General features: G+C 38.5%; 1 protein-coding gene across 2 annotated transcripts; it reads left to right on the top strand.

Annotated features, from left to right (window-relative positions):
• The first annotated feature begins 4,667 nt into the window (after positions 1 to 4,667).
• Positions 4,668 to 21,874, top strand: LOC145985340 (protein THEM6-like). Of its 2 annotated transcripts, none has more exons than XM_083119236.1 (4): positions 4,668 to 5,084; positions 11,981 to 12,195; positions 13,496 to 13,733; positions 18,393 to 21,874. In XM_083119236.1, exons 1-3 carry the CDS (start codon positions 4,940 to 4,942, stop codon positions 13,721 to 13,723), a joined length of 588 nt encoding a protein of 195 aa, XP_082975362.1. In that variant the 5' UTR covers positions 4,668 to 4,939; the 3' UTR covers positions 13,724 to 13,733; positions 18,393 to 21,874. The 2 variants fall into 2 exon arrangements, with proteins under 2 accessions (XP_082975362.1, XP_082975361.1); XM_083119235.1 differs by having other exon boundaries at positions 13,496 to 13,732; positions 17,850 to 21,874.
• The last annotated feature ends 578 nt before the right edge of the window (positions 21,875 to 22,452 follow it).

Genomic DNA, 22,452 nt, shown 5'->3' on the forward strand with positions numbered 1-22,452 from the left:
CTACCTCAACTGCAACATACATTTAAAAAATGCAAATTGCTAAAGATGCTTTCTGTTTCTCCTGTGACAAGTTGTTCGTGTGAAATATTGTTGTCTAAGCTGGTAAGTAAGCTAAGTAAATTGAGATCAACATAATCAGATATGTGTTTTAATATTCACCTGAGTTGAGCAAAATATTACCATACAGGCAAGTTGCGAAATACTGGGGGGACCAGGGATTTCTCCCCACCAACAATCTTAACCTAAAAAATTCCCCACCAAAAATTTACCGGGGGGAGAGAGTTTTTGTTATAACAACAAAATGTAAGCATTTACTTTGACTTGCTATGTACTTTACTAAGGATAATATCGAAAACACACACACAAAATAGTGTGGTTGTGAGTGCATGTCTTTCAAGAGATAATTAGATCAAAAAGAATGCAAGTCAAATATAATTATAAATTATAATAGTTTTATATTAATAATGCAAAAACTAAACAAAAGCTTATAAATAATAAAATTATTTCGTAATTTATTGACATTTTTAACCAGTTAGTAAAGGAATTAGTTTAATTAATTCAATTCCTTTATGTGTATTTAATATTTTTTTTAATATTTAGTGATTACTTGACTTTTATATTTAATAACATAAATATTCATACCATAATTACTTTTATACATATATTAAGATTAAGATCTTCCTCCCCACACCAGTCGTCAATGATTTCGCATCATGCCGGGTTTGTGTTAGTTGACCTAGTGGAAGTATTTAAAACTTTTGTATCATCTTAAGGAAAACTAGTATTATAGAATATGATGTTCTCGTAAAGACTACAGTTCATTCTGGTGTTAGACCAACACGATTTCATATATTATCCAATATTTGTTAGTATTTCGAATTGTGTGTGTGTATTGAAAATTTTAGTTTAAGAGCTGTGAATTTTGTTCAGATTCGGATTTCCTTTTCTTGGAGGAAAAGTGAGTTCAATTCCCGCATCAGAGGTTTGACATGTATATAATTACGACTAAAAATTACACTAAATATACACAGGAAAGGGATTTTTGGGTGATTCGGAGACCCACCACAGCTACAACGCCCCTGATTTGTTCGCATCAATACAAACATAGGCGTGCGCACGGGGGGGGGCAATTGTCCCCATAATCATGGATGTCCGTAGATTTTTTCCACGGAGGGGCAAGTAAAGTATTTTCCATTATGTATATCACCTCGATAATAGTACTGCCCCCTCACAAAACCGCAACTTGAATTGGAAATTATCGCATTCCAGCATCCCATTACAATAATTAATGTAAATTACAATGACTTAAATCAAATTATACGTGTGAATTATTTTAGGTTGACATTCGTTTTCTGAGGAGGAGGTGTGACCATCCTTGCTTCTTCTCCTCCTTCTAGACGTCCATGCCCCGATATTATTATACTTTCACCTAGAAAATTACTGTAGAAAATGAAGTATTTTCAAGTCGATAAAAGTTCAAAGCAGCTACGGGGGCAGTGGGGCATTATTTCCTGTGTAATTGAATTATCCTACTTAATTTTCTGACAAATTTCTTGTTATTAACACTCCCACATGCTTTATTCGTCAGTTATGCTGCTTCTATGTTGCTCCATTAATATACAGGGTGTACCAAAAGTCCCCTTACCCCCCCCCTTTGAATTGTAGACAAACCTGCAAAATGTTATTTTAACAGCATGCATATTATGAGAGGAAGGTATACCATTAAATCAGACCAATGACCACCATTTACTCCAGAGGATCTGTGTGCACGCCGCCATTTTCATAGTACAGTATTATTTGCCTCCAGGTGCGATGCGATTGGTTGGTTGGTTGATTAGTTGTTTTAAGTCCACTTTATGCACAGTAAGGCTAATCGGGACTGGACCTACAGATTAAAGTGGGATCCGAACCACTTGTGCCTCCACCGGGTATCGAACCCGGGATCCCTTGATTAAAAGGCGAAGACGCTACCACTGCGCCATCGGGGAGGCAGGTGCGATGTGAAATCCTCCGTAACATAAGATGTCAGATATGGATTTCAGGTGGACATTTTAAGAGAATACCTCAATGATGTGTTCAGAGACAAATTGATTGGACGAGGATCGCCAAATTTACCAGCACCTCTAAAATGGCCACCCCAAAGTCCAAATCTGACATCTTGTGAAAATGTGCTATGGGGGCACATCAAACAGAAAGTCGCCCATAATCGTTATCAGAAAACTGGGGAACTTCGCTCTTCGCAGTGCGTTTGCTTCCCTCACGCCAGCCATGTTACAGAGGATTTCACATCGCACCTGGAGGCGAATAATACTGTGCCATGAAAATGGCGGTGTGCACACAGATCCTCTGGAGTAAATGGTGGTCATTGGACAAACTTCAGGAGGTCATTTCTGACAGGTAGAGGAACAAAAATGTTCATATCAACATATGTCCGGAAACGCATACTTGCCAAGATAAATGGCACTGAAGAACGACATCAGATTGTGTAATTGGAGCTACGTCGAAGCACCATGGTCCGTTATTCATACCAGAAACAAGCCGAGATGGTCTTCCCATACGGTCAAGCAGACCGCAGGAAACGGTCGAGAGGCCGCTAAGATTTATCGAACCACGTACACGGACAGACGCACCACCCAAACCACAAAACCTTTGCAGTCATTTATGGGCATTTGTGTGAGCATGGGTCTTTTCATACAGGCGAACATGGAGAGCGGCCGCGTTATGTTCTGGAGGAACAAGTGCTAAACGATATTGAGAACAACCCCAGTACAAGCTCCAGCCAAGTGGCCCGTCAGCATGGTGTAAGCCAAGCGACGGTGTTGTGTATCCTGCATGAAAACCGCTACTATCCCTATCACCTGCAACGTGTGCAGGGATTATCACCAGCGGATTTTCCTCCAAGGGAACGGTTATGTCGCTGGTTTTTGCAACAGGCCACCACCATATTGAGATTTCTGTCGTCAGTCCTCTTCACCGAAGAAGCGACCTGTCGTAGAGATGGCATCGTCAACCTACACAATCGTCATCTGTGGGCTACAGCCAATCTACGGGGAATGGTTGAATCATCTCAACAGAAACGTTTCAGCATAAATGTTTGGGCAGGGATTATTGGCGACCACCTACTTTGACCATTTGATCTTCCACAACGCCTTAACGGACAGACGTATCTTGAATTCCTGCAGAACACTGCCTATTTTGCTTCAGAATGCGCGTTTGGCAATACGACAGGTAATGTGGCTGATTCATGATGGAGCGCCAGCCCACTTTCGCATTATTGTTCGTCAACACCTCAACAACATCTTTCTCAGAAGATGGATCGGACAAGGAAGCCCTGTGGCACGGCCCGCTCGATCACCGGACTTAAACCCCCGTGATTTTTACTTATGGTATCATCTGAAAAGTGTTGTGTATGCTGAGCCAATTCCTGATGTGCAGACCCTTGAACAGCATGTCCGTATAGCCTGTGACGCTATTCGGGTACAGGCTGAACATTCAAACAAGTGAGGCAATCCATGATGCGATGTGTGGACACTTGCGTTGCATCCCATTGGGGCACTTTGAACACCTGTTGTAGCATGGATAAAAGTCATGCCATGTAATGTTTGTCCCTATAGTTCCCTATCTGTTCACCCTGTACACACACACACACACACACACACACACACACACACACACACACACACACACACAGGGGCGCCGATTTGTCAAAATTATTGGGGGGGCTCTGATCACTGAAAACAACTAATGAACGACTCACTCTCTCCCTTTTTTTTTTAAGTTTTGGCCTCAGTGTTCGGAATCTCGTAAAAGCCCATGAATTCCTCAAAAATATTAAAATTTTTATTTACAGTTCGAATGCAAAATGTCAATTTTTCACGGATGGATATGTCACAAGTTTCGTTAACCATAATAACAAAATATTCCAGACTTTTAATATCTGCTACCACGGAGCGCAAAACAGATCTGCCTAATATATCAATTATCTCGTTCTGAATGTCATGTGAGAGCCATTTGTAGCCCGAACGTCCCATCCACTCTCCTAGTTCATGCACATCTTCTTTTGAAACTGTTTTTAGTAAAAATGTTAACAATACTCATAATTATATACTTTGTATATAGTAATAAGTCACGTGTTTTGCTGTCTCTGGTCATAGCCCCCCCAAATATGATGGTTTAGCGGTCTCAGCCCCCAAAGTTGATGGTCTAGAACATTTCAAATGTGTATTTAAAGTTAAGTTCATATGGTACAATTCAGAGTAAACTTTACAAGAGAAGCAAAATAATACATTAGATCCTCTTAAGCAAAATTATTTGGGGGCTCTGCCCCCACATCGTTAACATTGGGGGGGGCTCGAGCCCCCGCAAGCCCCATGGAGTCGGCGCCTATGCACACACACATATATATGCCCATCAATACAATAATGTTAAAATAGCGAGATGAAATGAGGTTTTTCTTTCCCGTCTTAACTTTCACCCCCCCCCCCCCCACTCCAATCAAAGGGTCTGCGCTCGCCTATGAATACAGAGTTTATAAAACAGTGAGATGGAATGTAGTTTTTATTTCCCAGTCTAAATTTTCATTAATGACTTTGCCCTGCGCCCCATCTTAATCATAGGATGTGCGCACGACACGCATATGTATTAACTTCTGTTGATTCTCCGGCGCAAAGCTGTAAGCTGTCACAATAGAGTATTTTCTACTGATATTTTTAAAATATGTTACATTATTTAATTGTGGACTACGTAATTCCGAACACAATATCGTTAATAATATACCTTTTTTTATCTACCCATCTGTCTTCTTTAATCTGGGGATTTTGCAAATGTTTCCTGACACCGCTTGGAAACACTGCCTGCAATGTGTGTCGTCTGTCTGTTTACGAATCGAAACAACAGCAGGAGCTTGAATGCAGCAATTTAGTAATATTAATTTACCAAAATGGTTTATTGCTACATATTGGCAGCAGTTGCATTGCTGTACATTTTCTTCGATGTCAACTATTTTCTACGTGTACTTTTTACAATTGGGATAGCGAGAAATTTTAGAAAGAAAGTTGGTGTTTTGGATGAAACTAGTATATATGGTGAGATAACAAATTAATGTTTTTTAGGTAACATTTCCGTATAGTGGAAACGGATTTCTTCATGGTACTTGTTTACTATCCTTCGGACACATTTATTTATTTTTACAGAAGAAACTACTTACCGTAATAAGTTCCTGTAGCATTGTCGAACATCGGGAAGGTGTTTTGTGTGATATGGGAATGTTTCATAGCTGAAATTCATGTTGTTCGTTGAAAATTAATTCTCCGACGGAGATTAGCGTTTGGTGCGTACACCTTCGTACACCATCACGCGTCGTGACTGTATCATGACGCGTCGTGATTGTGTTTTGTTCATGTTCATTGGGTATCCAGTGTTTCGAACTGTCTGCGTTTGCAACGGGAGTTAGAAGGATGAATTGTCCTGGATGCGTGGTGAAGTTTGTACCAGGTGTGGAGGATCCAGTGGATTTTCTAATTGAACACGGGGTCGTGAAGAAAGGAAACCATTGGCGCTAGCCCCACGAACCATTGGCTCGTGGATAAGTTAGTTCTGTCAGGTTAGGAAACATAGTTAAAATTTGGTGTCGTGTTAGTATCAGGATCTAGAAATTGGAAATAATTGCGAACCATTGGCGCTAGCCCCACGAACCATTGGCACGTGGTTAGGTTAGTTCTGTTAGGTTAGGAAACATAGTTAAAATTTAATGTCGTGTTAGTATCAGGATCTAGAAATTGGAAATAATTGCGAACCATTGGCGCGTGGTTAGGTTAGTTCTGTTAGGTTAGGAAACATAGTTAAAATTTGGTGTCATGTTAGTATCAGGATCTAGAAATTGGAAGACGTACTGGTAATGTGAAAAATTGCAATTAATTTAATCAAAACAATGTTGATACACCTGCAGGAATGTTCCGCGAAGCAGATACGTAAGTACGAATGTCAAAAATTGACGAAACGAAAAAATTAGAGGTGTCCGAAGGATAGTAAATTTTTACCGTTGCGGTACAAGATTTTTTATTTTTCGAAAATTCAAACTATGCTTGCCTAACCTTACCGGAAATGGTTTGTGGGGCTAACGTCAATGGTTCGTGGGGCTAACGTCGATGGTTTGTGAGGCGAACGAGGTATTAGCATAATTTTAAATACGGCCAGAAATTAGGTATTTTTCGGTGAAGAAGGTTGGAAACACTGCATACACACTCCATCCAAATCGACAAAACACTGCCACAACGTGCGATGAACCAGTATGCTATCGCCACATTGTGTGTTACAGAACCGGAAAAAGAAAAACAGTGAGTACTCGTAAATTTAAAAAAATAAACATTATTTTCGTTAGAAATTCATTATTACACCTAAAGAAATGTTCCACAATGTAGAATTGTACGTTAGCTATGTAAAAAGTGCAAAAGAAATGATTTCTTGGTGTTTCCACTATACGGAAGTAGTGTTGTTTATTTTAATTATAATACACTCGTGTGCAAAATTAAAGCAACACATACATATGTGCAGGAAACAAACATGAACATTGAGTTATAGCACATATACCTTATGAACAACAACAAAAGAAACACCACTTCTAGAGTCCAGCGCAGATATTTCTGCCATGCGATGCGCGAAACAACTAAAGAAGCAGTGTTGCTAATGGAGCAGATAGAAAAATCGCTGCAGTGCACCGATGCACAGCTGTTACGTACAACAATAAAATTAGAGAATTCAGGTCTATCTAACGTGTTAAACATCATGCATTATACCAGGACTAGGATTAATATGTACTAACAAGTGGCTTTGTATGTAGCTACATACATATGGACTAAAAATTCGCAAAATATGAACTAACACATAAGTAAAATTACCAAAAATGCTGCAAAGAAGACTTCTTCATACGATTCCTTATTTGAGTGATTTCAAACAAAATAAAAAAAATATATATATTATTTTTCATTGCATTAATGCACTGGTGGCATTCTAACTTTTCACTCCCAAAACCCGTATACACTGGTATGGAACTGCAACGGCAGATAATAACATGCCAACGTGTTAAACCGCTACAATTGCACCATAACACTCCTCCTCAAGCAGTATTATTATTTCCTCTCTGAGATCGGCGACAGTCGGTTGCCTTTGTTGTACATTTACAAAGGATGCCGGCTTCCACAACAATAACAAGTACATACACTGCCACTAGACGATAAGCTGCGTGGCTTTTTCTTTTGTTATGAACCAGGGCCGGCGCTAGTCATTTTGCCTCCCTGGGAGGTGGCGGCAGATGCCGCTCTATTTCGACCCCCCCCCCTTTTCCGGTCATTACGTAGCAACGGAAAATTGAAAATCAATATATTCCTATCTAAAACATCAAAATATAAAATAAATAATGAGACTTCTTATGCTATTTCAATACTATTCAGCGCAAAAGAATATCTCACTCGATCACAGTTTTCAATAGGTTTATTTTTTTCTTCTCTTCAAATTTTGCTGCTCTGGGCGATGGCACGGTTCGCGTTCCCCTTCCGCCGGTCCTGCTATGAACTTTGTCACCCCTCAAAGCATGGCAATTTTACCACAGAAAACAATATGCATCGCATTAAGCAGCAAAAATGACACCCTCCTCTTCCTCCACCTAAATCCCATCTTTCGCAAACTCTCTTGACTTCCCGCAAAATGTATGTCCGCCTGTAATTTGACATGGAATTTTTTGAATGTTGGCACTTCATTTTCACGCAGAGCGTAGTCGTATATGCACCTACGGATAACGTTTTCATCGAAAGCGTCCACTGACGATTTGGTCGCTGGTCTTTGTCGTTCTTTCCCGGGAGTGTGGAATGATGTTGAGGGGCCTTCTGACATCTCAAGAGATTGTCTTTCGTTCATGATAGGCCTGATTGTTCATTCAGGAACTCCAGTCGTAGCCGCTGCTCTCTTGCCAAAATGCTGTATTGGGATGCTAACACCTTCACTGGCTTCCTTCTTCATGAACTCGTGAACGTTGCTTAGAATTTCCCGAGCTTGGCTATGCAAGGTTTTTGATTTCAACTTTGACAGAACTGGAGGCATTATGGAATTTAACGTTAATTAACAAACGCACATGCAATACATGTACACAACGTCAAACCGGTAAAATACTTAGTATAAAATAAAAATATGGTGTTTCCAATCCAACAAAACTCACCGTCATTTTACCTGCCTTTCCCCTTCCGTGACAGAAATAGTGCTTCATTATTACAGTTGGCAACACTAGTTACTAGCTAGCCAATGAACATGCACTGCATAAAAGAAGCAACCACTACGCCGTGCTATATTGCCACATTACTGTCCCTGCCGAACGGTGTGAACCGCGAGCTGGAGCGCTAATCAATGATGTTTGCGCGAGTGTGTCCAGGAATGGAATGACAATATGGCAACAATAGCGAAGGTTTTCGAGCAGGGTAGAACACGTGATACTAAGAGAGAGGGAGACGAAACGAAAATTGGTATCTACGCAACGGCAAATTTATGTGTGATGCACTCTACCCACAGGACTTCAGGGCATGGGGAGATAAATACTTTTGTGTACATACACATGTTCAGTCAATGATACAAGCAAAAAACCAAATCCGGTTACGTCCGTTCAATGTGGTGTGTGACCGACCACCTCTGGCAGCAATACAAGCCTGACAATGATGTGGCATGCTGTGAATCAGGACACATATGTTATCTTGTGCTAATAACACTCATTTCTCCTGTAGAGCATTGCTTAATTCATGGATAGTGGATGATGGATGCTGCATTGCTGCAATGCGTTGACCTAGAGAATCACAAATATGCTCTACTGGATTTAAGTCTGTTGAGAGAACAGGCCACCCCATGCACACAATATCTTCATCTGCCAGGAAGTCATCCACCAGCCCTGCTCTATGAGGACGAGCATTGTCATCCATCAAGAGAAACTCTTGGCAAACAGCGCCTTGAAACAGCCCAACATATGGAGCCAAGATGTCATCTTGGTACCTGATAGCAGTTAAACATTGCTAGTTTTGCCGTACCACTTCCTGCAGAGCTGTTTTTCCGGTTACCATGATACCTGCCCACATCATGATGGAACGTCCTCCATATTGGTCTAGTTTCACAATATTCTGGGGTCGAAATTGTGTTCCTGGTTCTCTCCAGATGCAAATCCTTAGTGAATCAGAGTGGAGAACCGAATCGTGACTCATCACTGAAGAGAACGTTGGTCCACTGTTCACCCGTCCAGTTGCCATGCTGATGGCACTCAACAAATGTCTTCTTTCATTCATGGAGTCGTATCAAAGGGATGCAGACAGCTGGTCGTGTGGAATACAGTCCTCGAAGCCTCGTGTAAAGTGTAAATCTGGATACAACAGTTCCAGTGGATGCTGTACAGTACTACGGGTGTATCGTCTTGCTCTGAGGGCCATACAATGGCCTTCTCTCACCGTTGTGTTGTCGCCCTTGTCCAGGTCGTCGGTATACATTTTCAGTCTCGACAAATTGCTGCCACATTCGAGACACAGCAGGCCAATGCACATTGAGTCATCTAGCCTCATCAGCTTGCGACTGCCCTGCCTCCATTCAACATATCGCTCTCCAATGTAGAGTCTTGCAGACGTCTCCTCTGTGCTGTAGCGTATTGTCTACACGTTACAAGTTGGTGCTAGACTGATATGAGAAGTCACCAGAAGGTACACTTGCCACTAGGGGCGCTGCAGTCATCATCAGATGGTGGTCATTCAGTACTGCAGGACACGACTGCCATCTCCAATTTAAAATACACAATCATGATACTCTATATACATTTACCAGCAATCTGGGACACTTTTATTGGACTTTTATACCTGCAGGGCAAGGTTTGTTTGTTGCTTTAATTTTGCCCACTTATGTCAAATAACAAGGATCAGTCAAATAAAGTTAAGCAGGGGTAATGTTTGAATGTGGCTGAGGTCAGTGAATTGTGTGACACATAATATTTACTGTGTTAGGAAACAAACTTTGATTACAAATTGGGAAAAAAGCAAAATTTCCATCCATTTGAGATAAAGGAACAACAATATTTTTAGAGGGTGATATTCGGTCAAGTGTTGCTCCAGTTCATACAGAACTTTCAGTCTGGGAGGTGTATAAGGGTAAATTTAGTGCTACAATGGCCATTAATTGGGCATTTCAGAAGAATTATAGGGGTTATTGCAGAATACCACCAAGCACTTTTGTAAATTTTATTAAAAATCTCTTTGGTTCGACACCTACGTTTATTTTGGCATTATTTAATGTTTTATCTTAAAAATAGAAACCATGGAACGAGATGTGATAAAAAAATGGAGCATTCCAGCATTATGTGTGTGATATTTCACACATAAAATGTAAAATTCTAGCCATGAGATTGGATTAAAATATTCACAATAAGCTGATTTCATGGAATTGTCAAGTACTTTGTGGTGGCTGCTAACAAATTAAAATCTTGAGTATGATTACATAGCCTGAGAGCCTGGCATTAATGAAAATGTGTCGTGTGTGATGCTTTAAAATGTAGCTTCAAATGTTTGACTTCATTTATCTGTGATACATATAGGCTACAGATGCTAATAATTGTTGTTGGTGAAATATGCAAATTATATCATTCACAAATACACTATGTGGAAGAAAGTCATTGGACACCACGTGTCAGCAGATATCATCAGTTTTCTTGCAATCAATAGGAGCGATAACAGTAGCCACTCGTTGTGGTAAACTGGCCACAAAGTCATGTAGTCCACAGAGTGGGACATTCCGCCATTCCTCCTGCAGTACAACCACCAACCCTGGAAGTGTAGAAGGGCGAGGCGATCGTGACCTCAATCGGTGCTCCAGTTCGTCCCATAGATGTTCGATAGGGTTGAGGTCAGGGCTCTGAGCAGGCCAATCCAGTCGGGTGACATTATTTTCTGCATCTCCATGGTAGCCCTGGAAAAATGACAAATTGCATTATCGTCCTGGAACACACATTCTTAGTTTCCATAGAAATGCCACAATGTGGGATCATGAAGTTGTCGAGAATATCTCAGTAGGATGCAGACGTCATGTGGTCATACACCGGTACCAGTGGACCCACGCCCTGCCAGCTGAAACAACCCCAGAACATGATACCGCCACCACCATATTTCACTGTGGGCACTACACACTCGGGGTAACAGACATTCTCCGGGTAATCGCCATACCCACAGACTCCTATCTGATGAAAACAGTGTGAAGCGTGATTCATCGCTCCATAGGATCTTCCACCATTGCCCCACCGTCCAGTTTCTCCGCTCTTTACACCAGCGTAGTCTCTGCAGTTTATTGTTTTTTGTTATCAGGGATTTGTGGGCAGCGGCTCGACCATGATAACCGAGCACATGGGCCTCCTTGCGAAGTGTCTTGGTCGAAACAGTCAAATTGGTCGCACTTTGAAACTCTTCTGCAATAGAATGCATCGGACGGGTCCTGTTTTTCCCAATCTCCCTCTTCAGCACTCTCCTGTCCCGGTCGTCCAATTTCGTGGGTCTTCCACTTCGTGGTGCATTGCTGCAGTGTCCCTTTTCCTTCCACTTCTTGATGACAAAGGCTACAGTTGATTTAGGGACCTGTCGGGCATCAGCTATGCTACGTATACTCATGCCTCCTATGGAGCAGCCTACTATGATCCCTCTTTCAAACATGCTGAGCTCTTTCCTGTGCGTCATTTTATCAGCGAATGATCTGAGAAGCCTCCTGCTGTCGTATATATACACACCCGTCTGTACTCTCTTTTCCATGAGGAGTTTATTTCAGAGTTGAAACCGGGGTGTCCAATTACTTTCTTCCACATAGTGTATTTGAACCTTAGTGCAATTAAAAACCAATGATAATTTTCATTTTGTTAATGACATGGAATAAGATCACTTTTTGTGGAATGCACCTTTTATGTAAAAGTGACTACTGTTTTTTGCAGGTCTTTGCACAACAAATGATATTGATGTTTTCATCAACCACATGAATAATGCTCGTTACATTAGGGAATTGGATTTTGCAAGATTTGACTATTATGTCCGTAGTGATTTATACAAAGAAATTTTCCGGAGAGGTGGTAATGCCTTGCAAGGAGCATCAAGTGTTCGATACCGAAGATCAATTCCAATCTTCACGCCATACAAAATTACCACTAAAGTAAGTTTTAGTTTTGAAGAGGTTTTTCGGGCAATCAGCCAGGTGATTTCCGGAAATCACCTGGCTGATTGCCTGAGAAAACTTCTTCAAAATTCGTAGCCAGGAAAGCTTCAAGAATTATTTAAGTTTTAGTTTTGTTAGACATGAGGTAAAAAAGGTAAAAAAAAAAGGTAAAGTGTTCCCCTGTGCTTAGACCCCAGCCATGAAGGCGTATAGGGGGTGTGGGGGTAATGCCCCACACTTTCTTGATCCGGTCGTGAGTGGGGGTGATGTGATCAGCATCATGCCCTTAACCGCCTTTACCCCCCAGGGTTTCCCCCAGGTACCTATGTCATTCGATGCTGGGTGGGCACCGGGGCCGCTTCCAACGTTAGAAAAGTTCCCGGATTTGAACCGGCCGGGGATCGAACCCGGGATCTTTAGCATGGTAGTCAGTTCAGTCAATAATTACAATATATTTTGTTATGGCAAGTTTTTTTTTTTTTTTTTTCCCAATGTAGTAGGCTATTACTTCCATTTTTATTTACAATAATCACAACCTCAGTGGCTGAGGTGGGATTTGGCAATACACTATCTTACCATCAAAGGTTCAAGGTTGGTTATGATCATTCTAAGGTGGCCAGGAAACAATGCAAATTAAGGAAAATGCAAAATAAATTTCATTTTATTCAAAATAAGTATTTATAAAATCACTTTGTGTTTTATTACAGACCTGGCACATAATTTTACTGTCGTTCAGTATAATTTGACTGTCAAACAGTCATCAGGTGATAACACAGTCTGCACATCACAGCTGATACTACCTGTTGATGACTAATATGTGCTAGGACTACAATAAAACACTGAGTGATTTCATATACTCTGTCCTGGGAATCTCTGGAGTGAGCGAAAGAAAGCAAGTCTCTGTGCAAGTAGTGACTTGAGAGGGCTCGACACCTATAAACACCTGCAAAGGAACAGGATTGCGTGGAGGGCAAAAATTGACTCCAGCTACCAACCGTTTGCAGTACTGCTTTGCCCCACCCACTTGCTTTCTACCCTTCTCTATAATTATGCGCAGCCTTGCTACAGAGATTCAAGGGATAGAGTATATTATTTTATGACAATGTTTGCCCAAGGCATTATTCAAACTTTAAATGAAGTATTATTTAATCGCAGAAATACCATAATCACGATGTGTTCTCTCAAATAGCAATATTCACTAGATTCTTTATTGTAAGGGTTAAGGATATCTCGAGAATGGAACAGCTAAATTATAATCGATGCCCTTAGTTGCAAGTGTTTCCTGATTTTTCCTCAGGTTGTTTACTGGGATGATAAAGCTATTTACCTTGAACAAAAGTTCGTCACTCTTAGCGATGACTTCATCCGAACAATCGTGTTCAGTAAGCAGAATATTGTAAATGTGGATGCCAAAGAATTGATGGAGGCCGTGGCAGGGAAGAAAGAACTTGAAGTGCCTGAGGAGCTTTCCAAATGGATTGAATCCAATCAAATATCAAGTGAGAGGCTGAGGAAGAGTGATTAGTTGCATAGTGGTAAGTTCGTGGCATCTTAATGGCCTTCTCTTGTGGGTCTTCTTCTATTTCATTGGTTTTGCTCTTGTAGTGTCCACAATGTGTGGGTGATTGGTACCGTCTACAAGCAATACCAATGCATTACCACCAGATGTCCTCTTTTTACCAGAAATGTCCTACATTTTCGCTGGCGTCTGGGAAGAATTTGAAACAAATCATTAGAACTGAGCTGATACCACCATTTACCAATACCGATACTTGTATAATTCCAGTATAAAATAACAAAAGTTAATTACAGAGTCATACTAACTCGTCACATCACTCGGCACGTATTTAAAAATATATAATTTGGGGAGCCAGTCTGAGCCAAGTGTCTCAGAAATAATAAAATTGTTTCTATTTAATACGTTAATATAATTATTTGTAATAATATGAAAATTAATTAATTAGTACTTAATTTCTCTGATGCGTATGGTATATTGTTGTATGTAACCACAGACTAAGAAACAGAAGAAAGACTACGTTAATACCATTTTGTTCTTTCTTTCTTGACTAAAAAATATTGTTATTACATAAATAGTAAAAAGACGCTATAAAATCAGAGATAAAACAGCAAATATTCATCATCTAGCTTACGTGTAGTTAAGACCGCTAAAATTTGTGTAAAAACAACAGTCATGGCAAGGAAATTTATGACAAAGAATTAAAAAAATTAATATTTACTGAATAACAAAAAGAAGGATGGTAGCCTACGTCCTTTTGATGAAAAGTAAAGTTCATGATAAATATTTTATGTACATTAATGTAAGTAGTGGTGTACATACATCTTTAGACCTGACATAGTGGTTCAGGTCCCACTTTAAAATGTAGGTCCAGTCCAGATTAGCTTATCTTTCTTAGTTCTGTCATTCAAAGCTGTATGTTCCCAATCTGATCTCGGCGGAAATTATTGATTGATTTGCTTTATTTTACTTCGGTTCTTGTGCCACTTTTGTCTAATTTGCAAAATGGAGATGAGTATGAAATTGATGAATGGGTACTCCTAAACATCCATGCCCAGGACGGGATTCAAACCCTGGAGTCGTAGCGCGATGTGCTAACTACTCTGCCATGGGGGCTGGTTTTTGGTGGAAATAAATTGCCATCATTGGCCGATACCGGCAGTCACGCGAAAGACAGAAGTGAAGATGATAAGTATAAATTGCCGAATCACCTTTGCGCTTGAACGTAGATAAAACAAAGCTAATTTCACAAGTGACCTTCATCACTCTTTTCCAAGAAACGCAACTACCTAACCCCGCATTAGTGCGTGGTGGGTTAGAAACATCCACCTATCTTACGACCACGATCTTCAGACAAGAATTGGCAATGAATGGTTTATTTCATACAGTGTTAACTAAGCAGTTACATGCCTCCATGGTCACGTTTGGGTTCAGCTTGACTTACCCATACCTTTGATCTTGCCATCTGCTTCCCAGGAGGGTGGGGTTTTATCCAATGTTTCTAGGAAAATCTATGGAACTTCCTGTGCTGGTCTCCCAATCTGTCAGAAGGAGGGGTGAACGAACTTTTAAAAAGGACAAATGTTGAGACGAGCTGTTGCCTTTGCCCTCTCTTCTAGCCACTGAAAATCTTTGGTATCGGATGGTATCGGTAAAAGAAAATCAACCGATACTCACTGATGCCGATACCGCCGGTATCGGCTGATACTGATACATCGGTATCGGCTCAACCCTACAAATCATAAATGTCCTAAATTATCAGCGTAATTTGAATTAAGAAAATGAGTGTTTCAGTTAAACAAAGATAAGTCAAACAAGTTATCGTTAATATCAGCACAATGGACTCTTGAGAGAAATATATTTTCATAGAATCTGTAAAAGGTTTGGTACCGGTTCAGTATAATTTCAGAATTTCATAAGTATATTTTGACTACACATGAAATTGAGTAAAATTGGCTCCTCTGAGAAATATGACTGAAAACACGTGCAGTAAGAAGTGTATTATTTAATATTAAAAAAAAAAAAAAAAAATAGAACTGAAAATGTGTCAGTTTTACATTATTTGCTAACATGTTCTAGTAATGTGTATTACTTACTGTGAATAATTTGTGCCCTACATTTTGGGAGTGTGTGTCCTATATTTCCCTTGTAGTGATCTGGTAACCCTAGCCAATGCCATAATTAAAGTTTCCAGTTACTAAGCTGTTTGAGCTACCCTTACAGGACTTTTCATCAACTGTTCCATTGACCCACTATGGCTATTAAACATGCACCTGTCTGTGACAGAATTTTGGTCTGGCTGGGTAATACTGCTTGACAGCTGAGATGACATTGTAGCTGCATTTCTTGACATTAGTATGATTTGCAAGTATTCCTCTTTCATCAGTGCCATGTTTCACGGACATGCGAAATGCAACTAACTGACATGTTAGTAACTTGTTCACAAAGAAACATAGGTGAAAATTAATTACACTACTGACATTGAGAACCTTTTAATTCAATATGATGTATTGCCCTACTCTTCCATTTTCACATGATAGTTACGAGGTACTGGCAAACTCCAATCACATGTTTTCATAATATTGGACCCAATTACAATGCAATACCATTCCGAAAACTGAAACCACTTGCTTAGATTTCAGCTATGGGTTTCATTTTTTTGTTAACTTAATATTTAATGTATGCGTGTTTACTCCTTTTATATTTAAAATATTGGATCTATATTTAAAATGGCAGGCCATGAGCATTGTGTGTATTTAAAAAGTCCCCCCCCCCTTTTCTGGTAACTGATAGGACTTTGAGAGACATATTTTCCTCTGTTAGGAAATGCAGGGGAGGGTTGTTTCCAGGTTATTGGCTTTCCATATATTCTGCCCTGAATAGGCTTAATAACCCTCCTGGAATGGCCGGGAGCCTCCTGGAATCAAACTTCTCCCAGAGTGATGAGACCATAGCATTAAATTTTTTATAATCATTGATTGATTGATTGAATTGTTATTTTAAGTCCACTTTATGCACAGAAAAGCTATTCGGAACTGGACCTACAATTTAAAGTGTGATCCGAACCACTGTGCCATGTGCCTCCACCAGGTATCAAACCCGGGACCCCTTGAGTACAAGGTGATTATGTTACCACTATGCCATTTATTATTATTATTATCATTGTCTTTTTATTTTCTTTTGGTATGAATTTTCCAAGCTAAGAAAGTTGTTATAGCAAACAAAAAAAAAAATTCAAAATATTATTTTGATGATCATGAGAAATGAATCTTTGTTTAAGTAAGTGGGAGTAGGGAGAAATAGAAAGTCGAAACACCGCTTCAGAAGACACTGTATATCTTTATATTAATTGTGTTTTGTTTACTTAAGAGTTGCTAGGTTGTTGTGATCAAGTTTGTTCAATTTTGTATTCACAGTAGCTACACCACAAACAGATAACAGCTCATATTCAGGACATTTTAATCTAAAGGGTTAGAAGGCTAAAGAAATCTCCCAGATTGTATTCTTTAATGTTGGTAAACCTAGCAATTAATCATGAAGTAATTATTGTCAACAAACACCCTCAGTTTTCATATCTACACTTATATTCTGTGTACACTTTACAGAGTCCTGATATCTTGTAAACACACATACATTAAATATAAAGTAAAAAAAAAAAATGAAACCCATAGCTGAAATCTAAGTGAGTGGCTTCAGTTTTCGGAATGGTATTGTGTTATAATTAGGTCCAGTGCTATGAAAATACCTAATTGGAGTTTACCGGCACCTCTTAACAATCACACAAAAATGGCAGAGTAGGACAAATAGTATGAAAATATATTGAACAAGACGAAAAATCTGCACTTCGAATGTGAAATGTAATTCAGAAAAAAGGGACTGTTTTCAGAGCTTGCGGATATTCAGAATTTCAGACATGACATAATGGACCTGCAGTACAATATCATTATGTAAGTATTTTTGGTTTTAATAACTGCAATTTTAGTACTTGATGTGTGTACTTACATTTTGCATCCACAAATTGTGATTTTATCATGTTATATATGCCAGTATTCGTTGATGTGTATCTTAGATTTACATGCATGTATATAAGAATTCCTTTGACCATTAAAAAATACAACTAACAACTTTTCCTGCGGTCTCTCTAACATAGGAACTGGCAAACGTGCAACTATGGAAGGCAATTGGATGCAACCTCTTGGTTAAAACTCAGTAAGAAATGTGCAGCATATATTCTGTGGTAATAGAAGTGCCAGTCATAGCGATCCAATGTTTGGATTCATATTTCAATAATAAATTCCCAAGTTTCATGTCTTTCGTAGTGTTGTAAAGAGAAGGTAAAGAGAAAATATATGGTGCTCTACGATTGAGTAGTTACAACTGAAGATAGTATTTGTTTTAATTGTCACTGTTCAGCTTTATTTGTAGATCTTTCATCAAGGTGATGAAGGCTTCTTGAGCCAAAATTCAGAACTTAAAAAAAAAAATTGCCTGTTATATTTGAGGTGAAAATACCTTGTAAAATTAAAGTATATTTGTTTTATATCTCAAGATGAGAACAATATTAAATTCACAAATTTAGCTAAGGTTGTATTAAATTACACACATTTGAATATGTGGTAAGGTCAGTTCCACATAAGGTGCACATTTCAATTCATTTCAATTTGCTCATCTATTACAGAAAAAAAGATCTAGTGCCAAGAATTTCTCATCATGTTGCAGTTGTAGGCTGAACTTTAAGTTTACTGTTAAGCTAGATAGAGTTTATTAAAAATATTGTAAATAAATGTTTCAACTTCCACATGTTTCTTACAAAGAATGAAAGTGCTCACTTTTAAAATTTGTTGTCACTAATCGGAGCAAGTTTTTAATATTTACATAGCCAATTCTGTAAAAACAAAATTCCATGACTTGTCCAAGTTTTCCAGACCAAGTTATTAGTCACTTAAGTTTTTAGAATATTCACTTCACATGTTAAAAGTAATAAAGAGAAGAGAAACTCTACAGAAATTGTCTTGAATAAGGGCATCAGCTACAGTATTGAATACAATTTCTACTGTAACTACTGATAATAGCACATCAAACTGAAGTGTAGTTTGTCCGCAAAAAATTAAAAATTTCTTGCATCTCCTCTTTGTTCAAAAACCTCCTTTTAGTGCACTGCTGCTAAAAATGTTGATTTTTCCAGAAACACAGTAAATTTTCCTGACTTTTCCAGAAAAAGTAAGTTCCATGACTTTTCCAGGTTTTCTAGACTGGTAGATACCCTGGTTCTCCTTCAATATTTTTTTTTCTATTTGTGTGCTTTGCACAGTTACAAGTACCATGTTCTTAGAGTGCTTTAAAAAGAACCAATGGTAACACTGTTAAGCCTTGTTTCTATGTTAATAAAACAATCAAACGCTGACCAAGTGAATAATTATTGTGAATCTTTGTCTGAGAAAGACCCTGTTAGATAGTGGAAACATTACATTTTAGTGTAAATTTTTTTTCTGCAATAAATTTTGCTTTGGTCAGCATTTGATTGTTTATTAAAACGGAACATTTCCATAAGTGCTCATGTAAAATCACAGGTTCCGTTCGACAACAGGGCCACATAGATACCCTCTCGTTTGTCTCCCCCTGCTTCATGAAATAAATTGTCCTTAAATACACCTTTAGTACATTTTTTTGTTTCTTCCAAATATTTTGATTGTATAAAATAGTTGGGTACCTTTCAGTACGAGCCATCCTTGGTGGCAGACCAAAATTTCAGAGTTAACCCAGATTATGAGGACAACTAAGCCTGATAACAGTGGCAAGGGAACATGATGTGCTGGCTTTCAAATGGCTGTTGCAGCATGGAGTTTGGTTTAGTATTAAATAAGTGTTGCTGTGAGGTTATTCAAAGACCAGGAAAAGAAAATTTAATGAACACATGTTCAACTGTGTACGTATATAAAATTTTAATTACATTGGCATAAGGTGTAGCCAGTGCTTGAAGTGGGAGAGAACATTCCCAAGTTGTGAAAATTTGCATAAAGCATGCCTCCTCCTATCCTCAAATGACCGAGCACTGGATGTATATTGTGCATTTGCAAAAAGATCTTGGAAAATATTCTTTTAATATTAATACACAGTGTGATTTATTCATTCCTGTTCCCTATATTAAACAATCCAGAAAACTTTAGTAATATTTAGTTAGTGTAATTGTAGTAATGCTGCAAGAAGAGTTATTTTTGTACAAGATTAGAACATAGCATTCAGACAACAATGGCAAAGATGGAGGAATCAAATTTGCTTTGTGCATAACGTGTTTTGTATTTCATTTTAAAATAAATATACTCTATCTAGTAGAAGGGCATTTTAACCAAAAACATTTTCTGTGATACTCATCATATGCCATAATGTTATCACAATTGATTTTTTTAAAATGGAGATTGTCCTAATTTTGATGCCAAGAAGTGCACATGGTGTTGCCATACAACACTGATAAAGGGACAATGGAAAACATATATGGATGACTCAAACTCAACACTACACTAACCCCACAGAGGATTATATTGGCTGAGTCTGCAAAATGCACACATACAACATTGTCTTTTTAAAATGGCCTCTTTGAACGACTGCTTAATCCTCCACACTTGGACAAAGGCATTGGTTTTCAGTTCTGGGATGATGAAGACACCCACTTGTTCTTCACCAAAAACTATCGATTTGGGCATTTTACAGCCATTTGCAACAAAGAGTGACCATACTGTTGCACTCTGGGGAACCATTCACTTCCACCTGGAGTGAAAAAAAAGCTGGTGCAGGTGATAAAGCAATGATTGTTTGAGATGCTCTTCACCCAATAGTAGAGTCTCTGTATCGGTGGATACTGGTTGTCCACAGCACAGCTTGTCGACAAGACTGGTGCTTCCATAGCGGAAATATTAGAACCATTTTCTTGCGGTTACAGGGTGTGCTCTCACTTCACCTTCTGCGCTACAGAGGCAATTGTGGGTTACACCACTGGTACAAATACCCTTTCACTCTAGTGAATATTTAACACCTGTGTGGAGACCCAGCAACCTCTGCTCTACAAAATGCTATGAATTTAGGACTTGCCATGATATGATGTGACGAAATTTAATCACCATTTTTTCATTCCATAATTCATCTGATTAATTTTTGTTGGACTTTAAAAATCTTCTCAAAATGACAACTTGATATTTGCAATGATAATTTAAGATTGCATTGCAGGGCAAGTATGGTTTAAAATAGATCCGAGATGCATACTTAAGTTGCAAGTGCATCAGCACATATTTTTAAAATGTTCAAGACATTGAATCAAACAAGAGGTGTAGCATGCACCTTAATTAAGACTTATATTTAGGTAGGGATGAAAAACATTAGTCACTACTCTATTGGTATCAGCCGATACAGTCACATTTGCAACATTCCTGATAAGTTTATGATCTGATATTTATATAAACGATACTACTTTAATGAATATAAAGGTATAATATGTACACTAAAGTGCTGCAGGGAGAGAATTTCGCTCTAGCACCAAATAGTTTGCACAGAATTTAGAGCTGCTTCACTCGAGCAAGTAATGCTCGAACAGGCAAAACGAGCAGTATACACTCAAAGTCCAGTAGTACACATATAACCATAATTTGTCTGTGACAGCAGGCCCTCAAATATGGATCTGAAGTGAAAGACACAGTGAAATAGAAACTTAAGTGAACATAGTTATCATCTTCTTGTTAAAATGTGGTTTATTCTATCTTACCAATACACAGTGATATATGAAAATCAAACAGATGATTGTTGGCTGAAATCCCAAGGTGGATATTTTACATATGTGTCCACGATTATTATCACATTAAAATGATATTCAATTACACTCGAGGATGGGAGTCTCGAACAAATAGGAGCATGTAGCATGTATAACCTTGTTTTGCAAAGTAAATCTCTAAATACAGTTTGTTTTCAAAGCAAAACCATTGCAGTTGGTGGTGAATGAACCACACAGATTTCTTATAGTAATTTATCGGTATTGGCAAAAATTTCACGTTGGTCCATCCCTATATTTAAATATGTTTTTGCCACATTCCTTGAAGTTCTGCAGTTTTTCCATGTACTATTTATGGTTCCATTTTTTATGTATTTTACCTATTGTGAAGACAATTGACAGATTCAGTTGAGTTTCTTTTACCTGCAAAGAACCTGTGATAAAATTGAAAAACCAGGGATTGTATTCCATAGCTTTTAATGCTAAGCTAAAGTACTTAATTACTTAAGACTATGTATATGTAATAATCATCTTAAAGACACAAACCCAGTTTTTATGAGCATTTTAAAAATTCTATTTATATTTGTAGTGCTACACAGAGGCAAATAATTCAATTTTTAAGTACAAATCTGTTTATATTGGCATATTCTTTTGATATGGTTATTGGTGTTATTCACCACCTCCCTTATCATCATTTTTATATGAAAGTTGTTTTCATTGTTGAATCTTTTTTTGCTGGCTGTGACAAATTACAAAAATATTAGTGAAACCTACAATGGACAAATATCCTAAGTTTTCAGACATTATACAGGGTGATTCAAAAGTCACGCGACATAGGACAACTCCGTTATTTGTGCAGATACCGAAAAAACGATAGAGGGCATAAGTGTAGGAAATACATTGTTGGAAATCATGAGCATAATTGTTGCGACAGCAGATGGACCATTTATTAGTCTGCTTGAAATCACAAACAAAACAAAAC

The sequence above is a fragment of the Lepisma saccharinum genome, chromosome 3, assembly GCF_977018435.1.
Source record: "Lepisma saccharinum chromosome 3, izLepSacc3.1, whole genome shotgun sequence".
NCBI classification, from domain to species: Eukaryota; Metazoa; Arthropoda; class Insecta; order Zygentoma; family Lepismatidae; genus Lepisma; species Lepisma saccharinum.

Coding starts and splice junctions, on each gene's coding strand:
- LOC145985340 (XM_083119236.1), top strand. CDS start 4,940: ATGGTTTATTGCTACATATTGGCAGCAGTTGCATTGCTGTACATTTTC. Junction 5,085..11,980: donor GGATGAAACTAGTATATATG/GTGAGATAACAA, acceptor TGTTTTTTGCAG/GTCTTTGCACAACAAATGAT. Junction 12,196..13,495: donor CATACAAAATTACCACTAAA/GTAAGTTTTAGT, acceptor ATTTTTCCTCAG/GTTGTTTACTGGGATGATAA.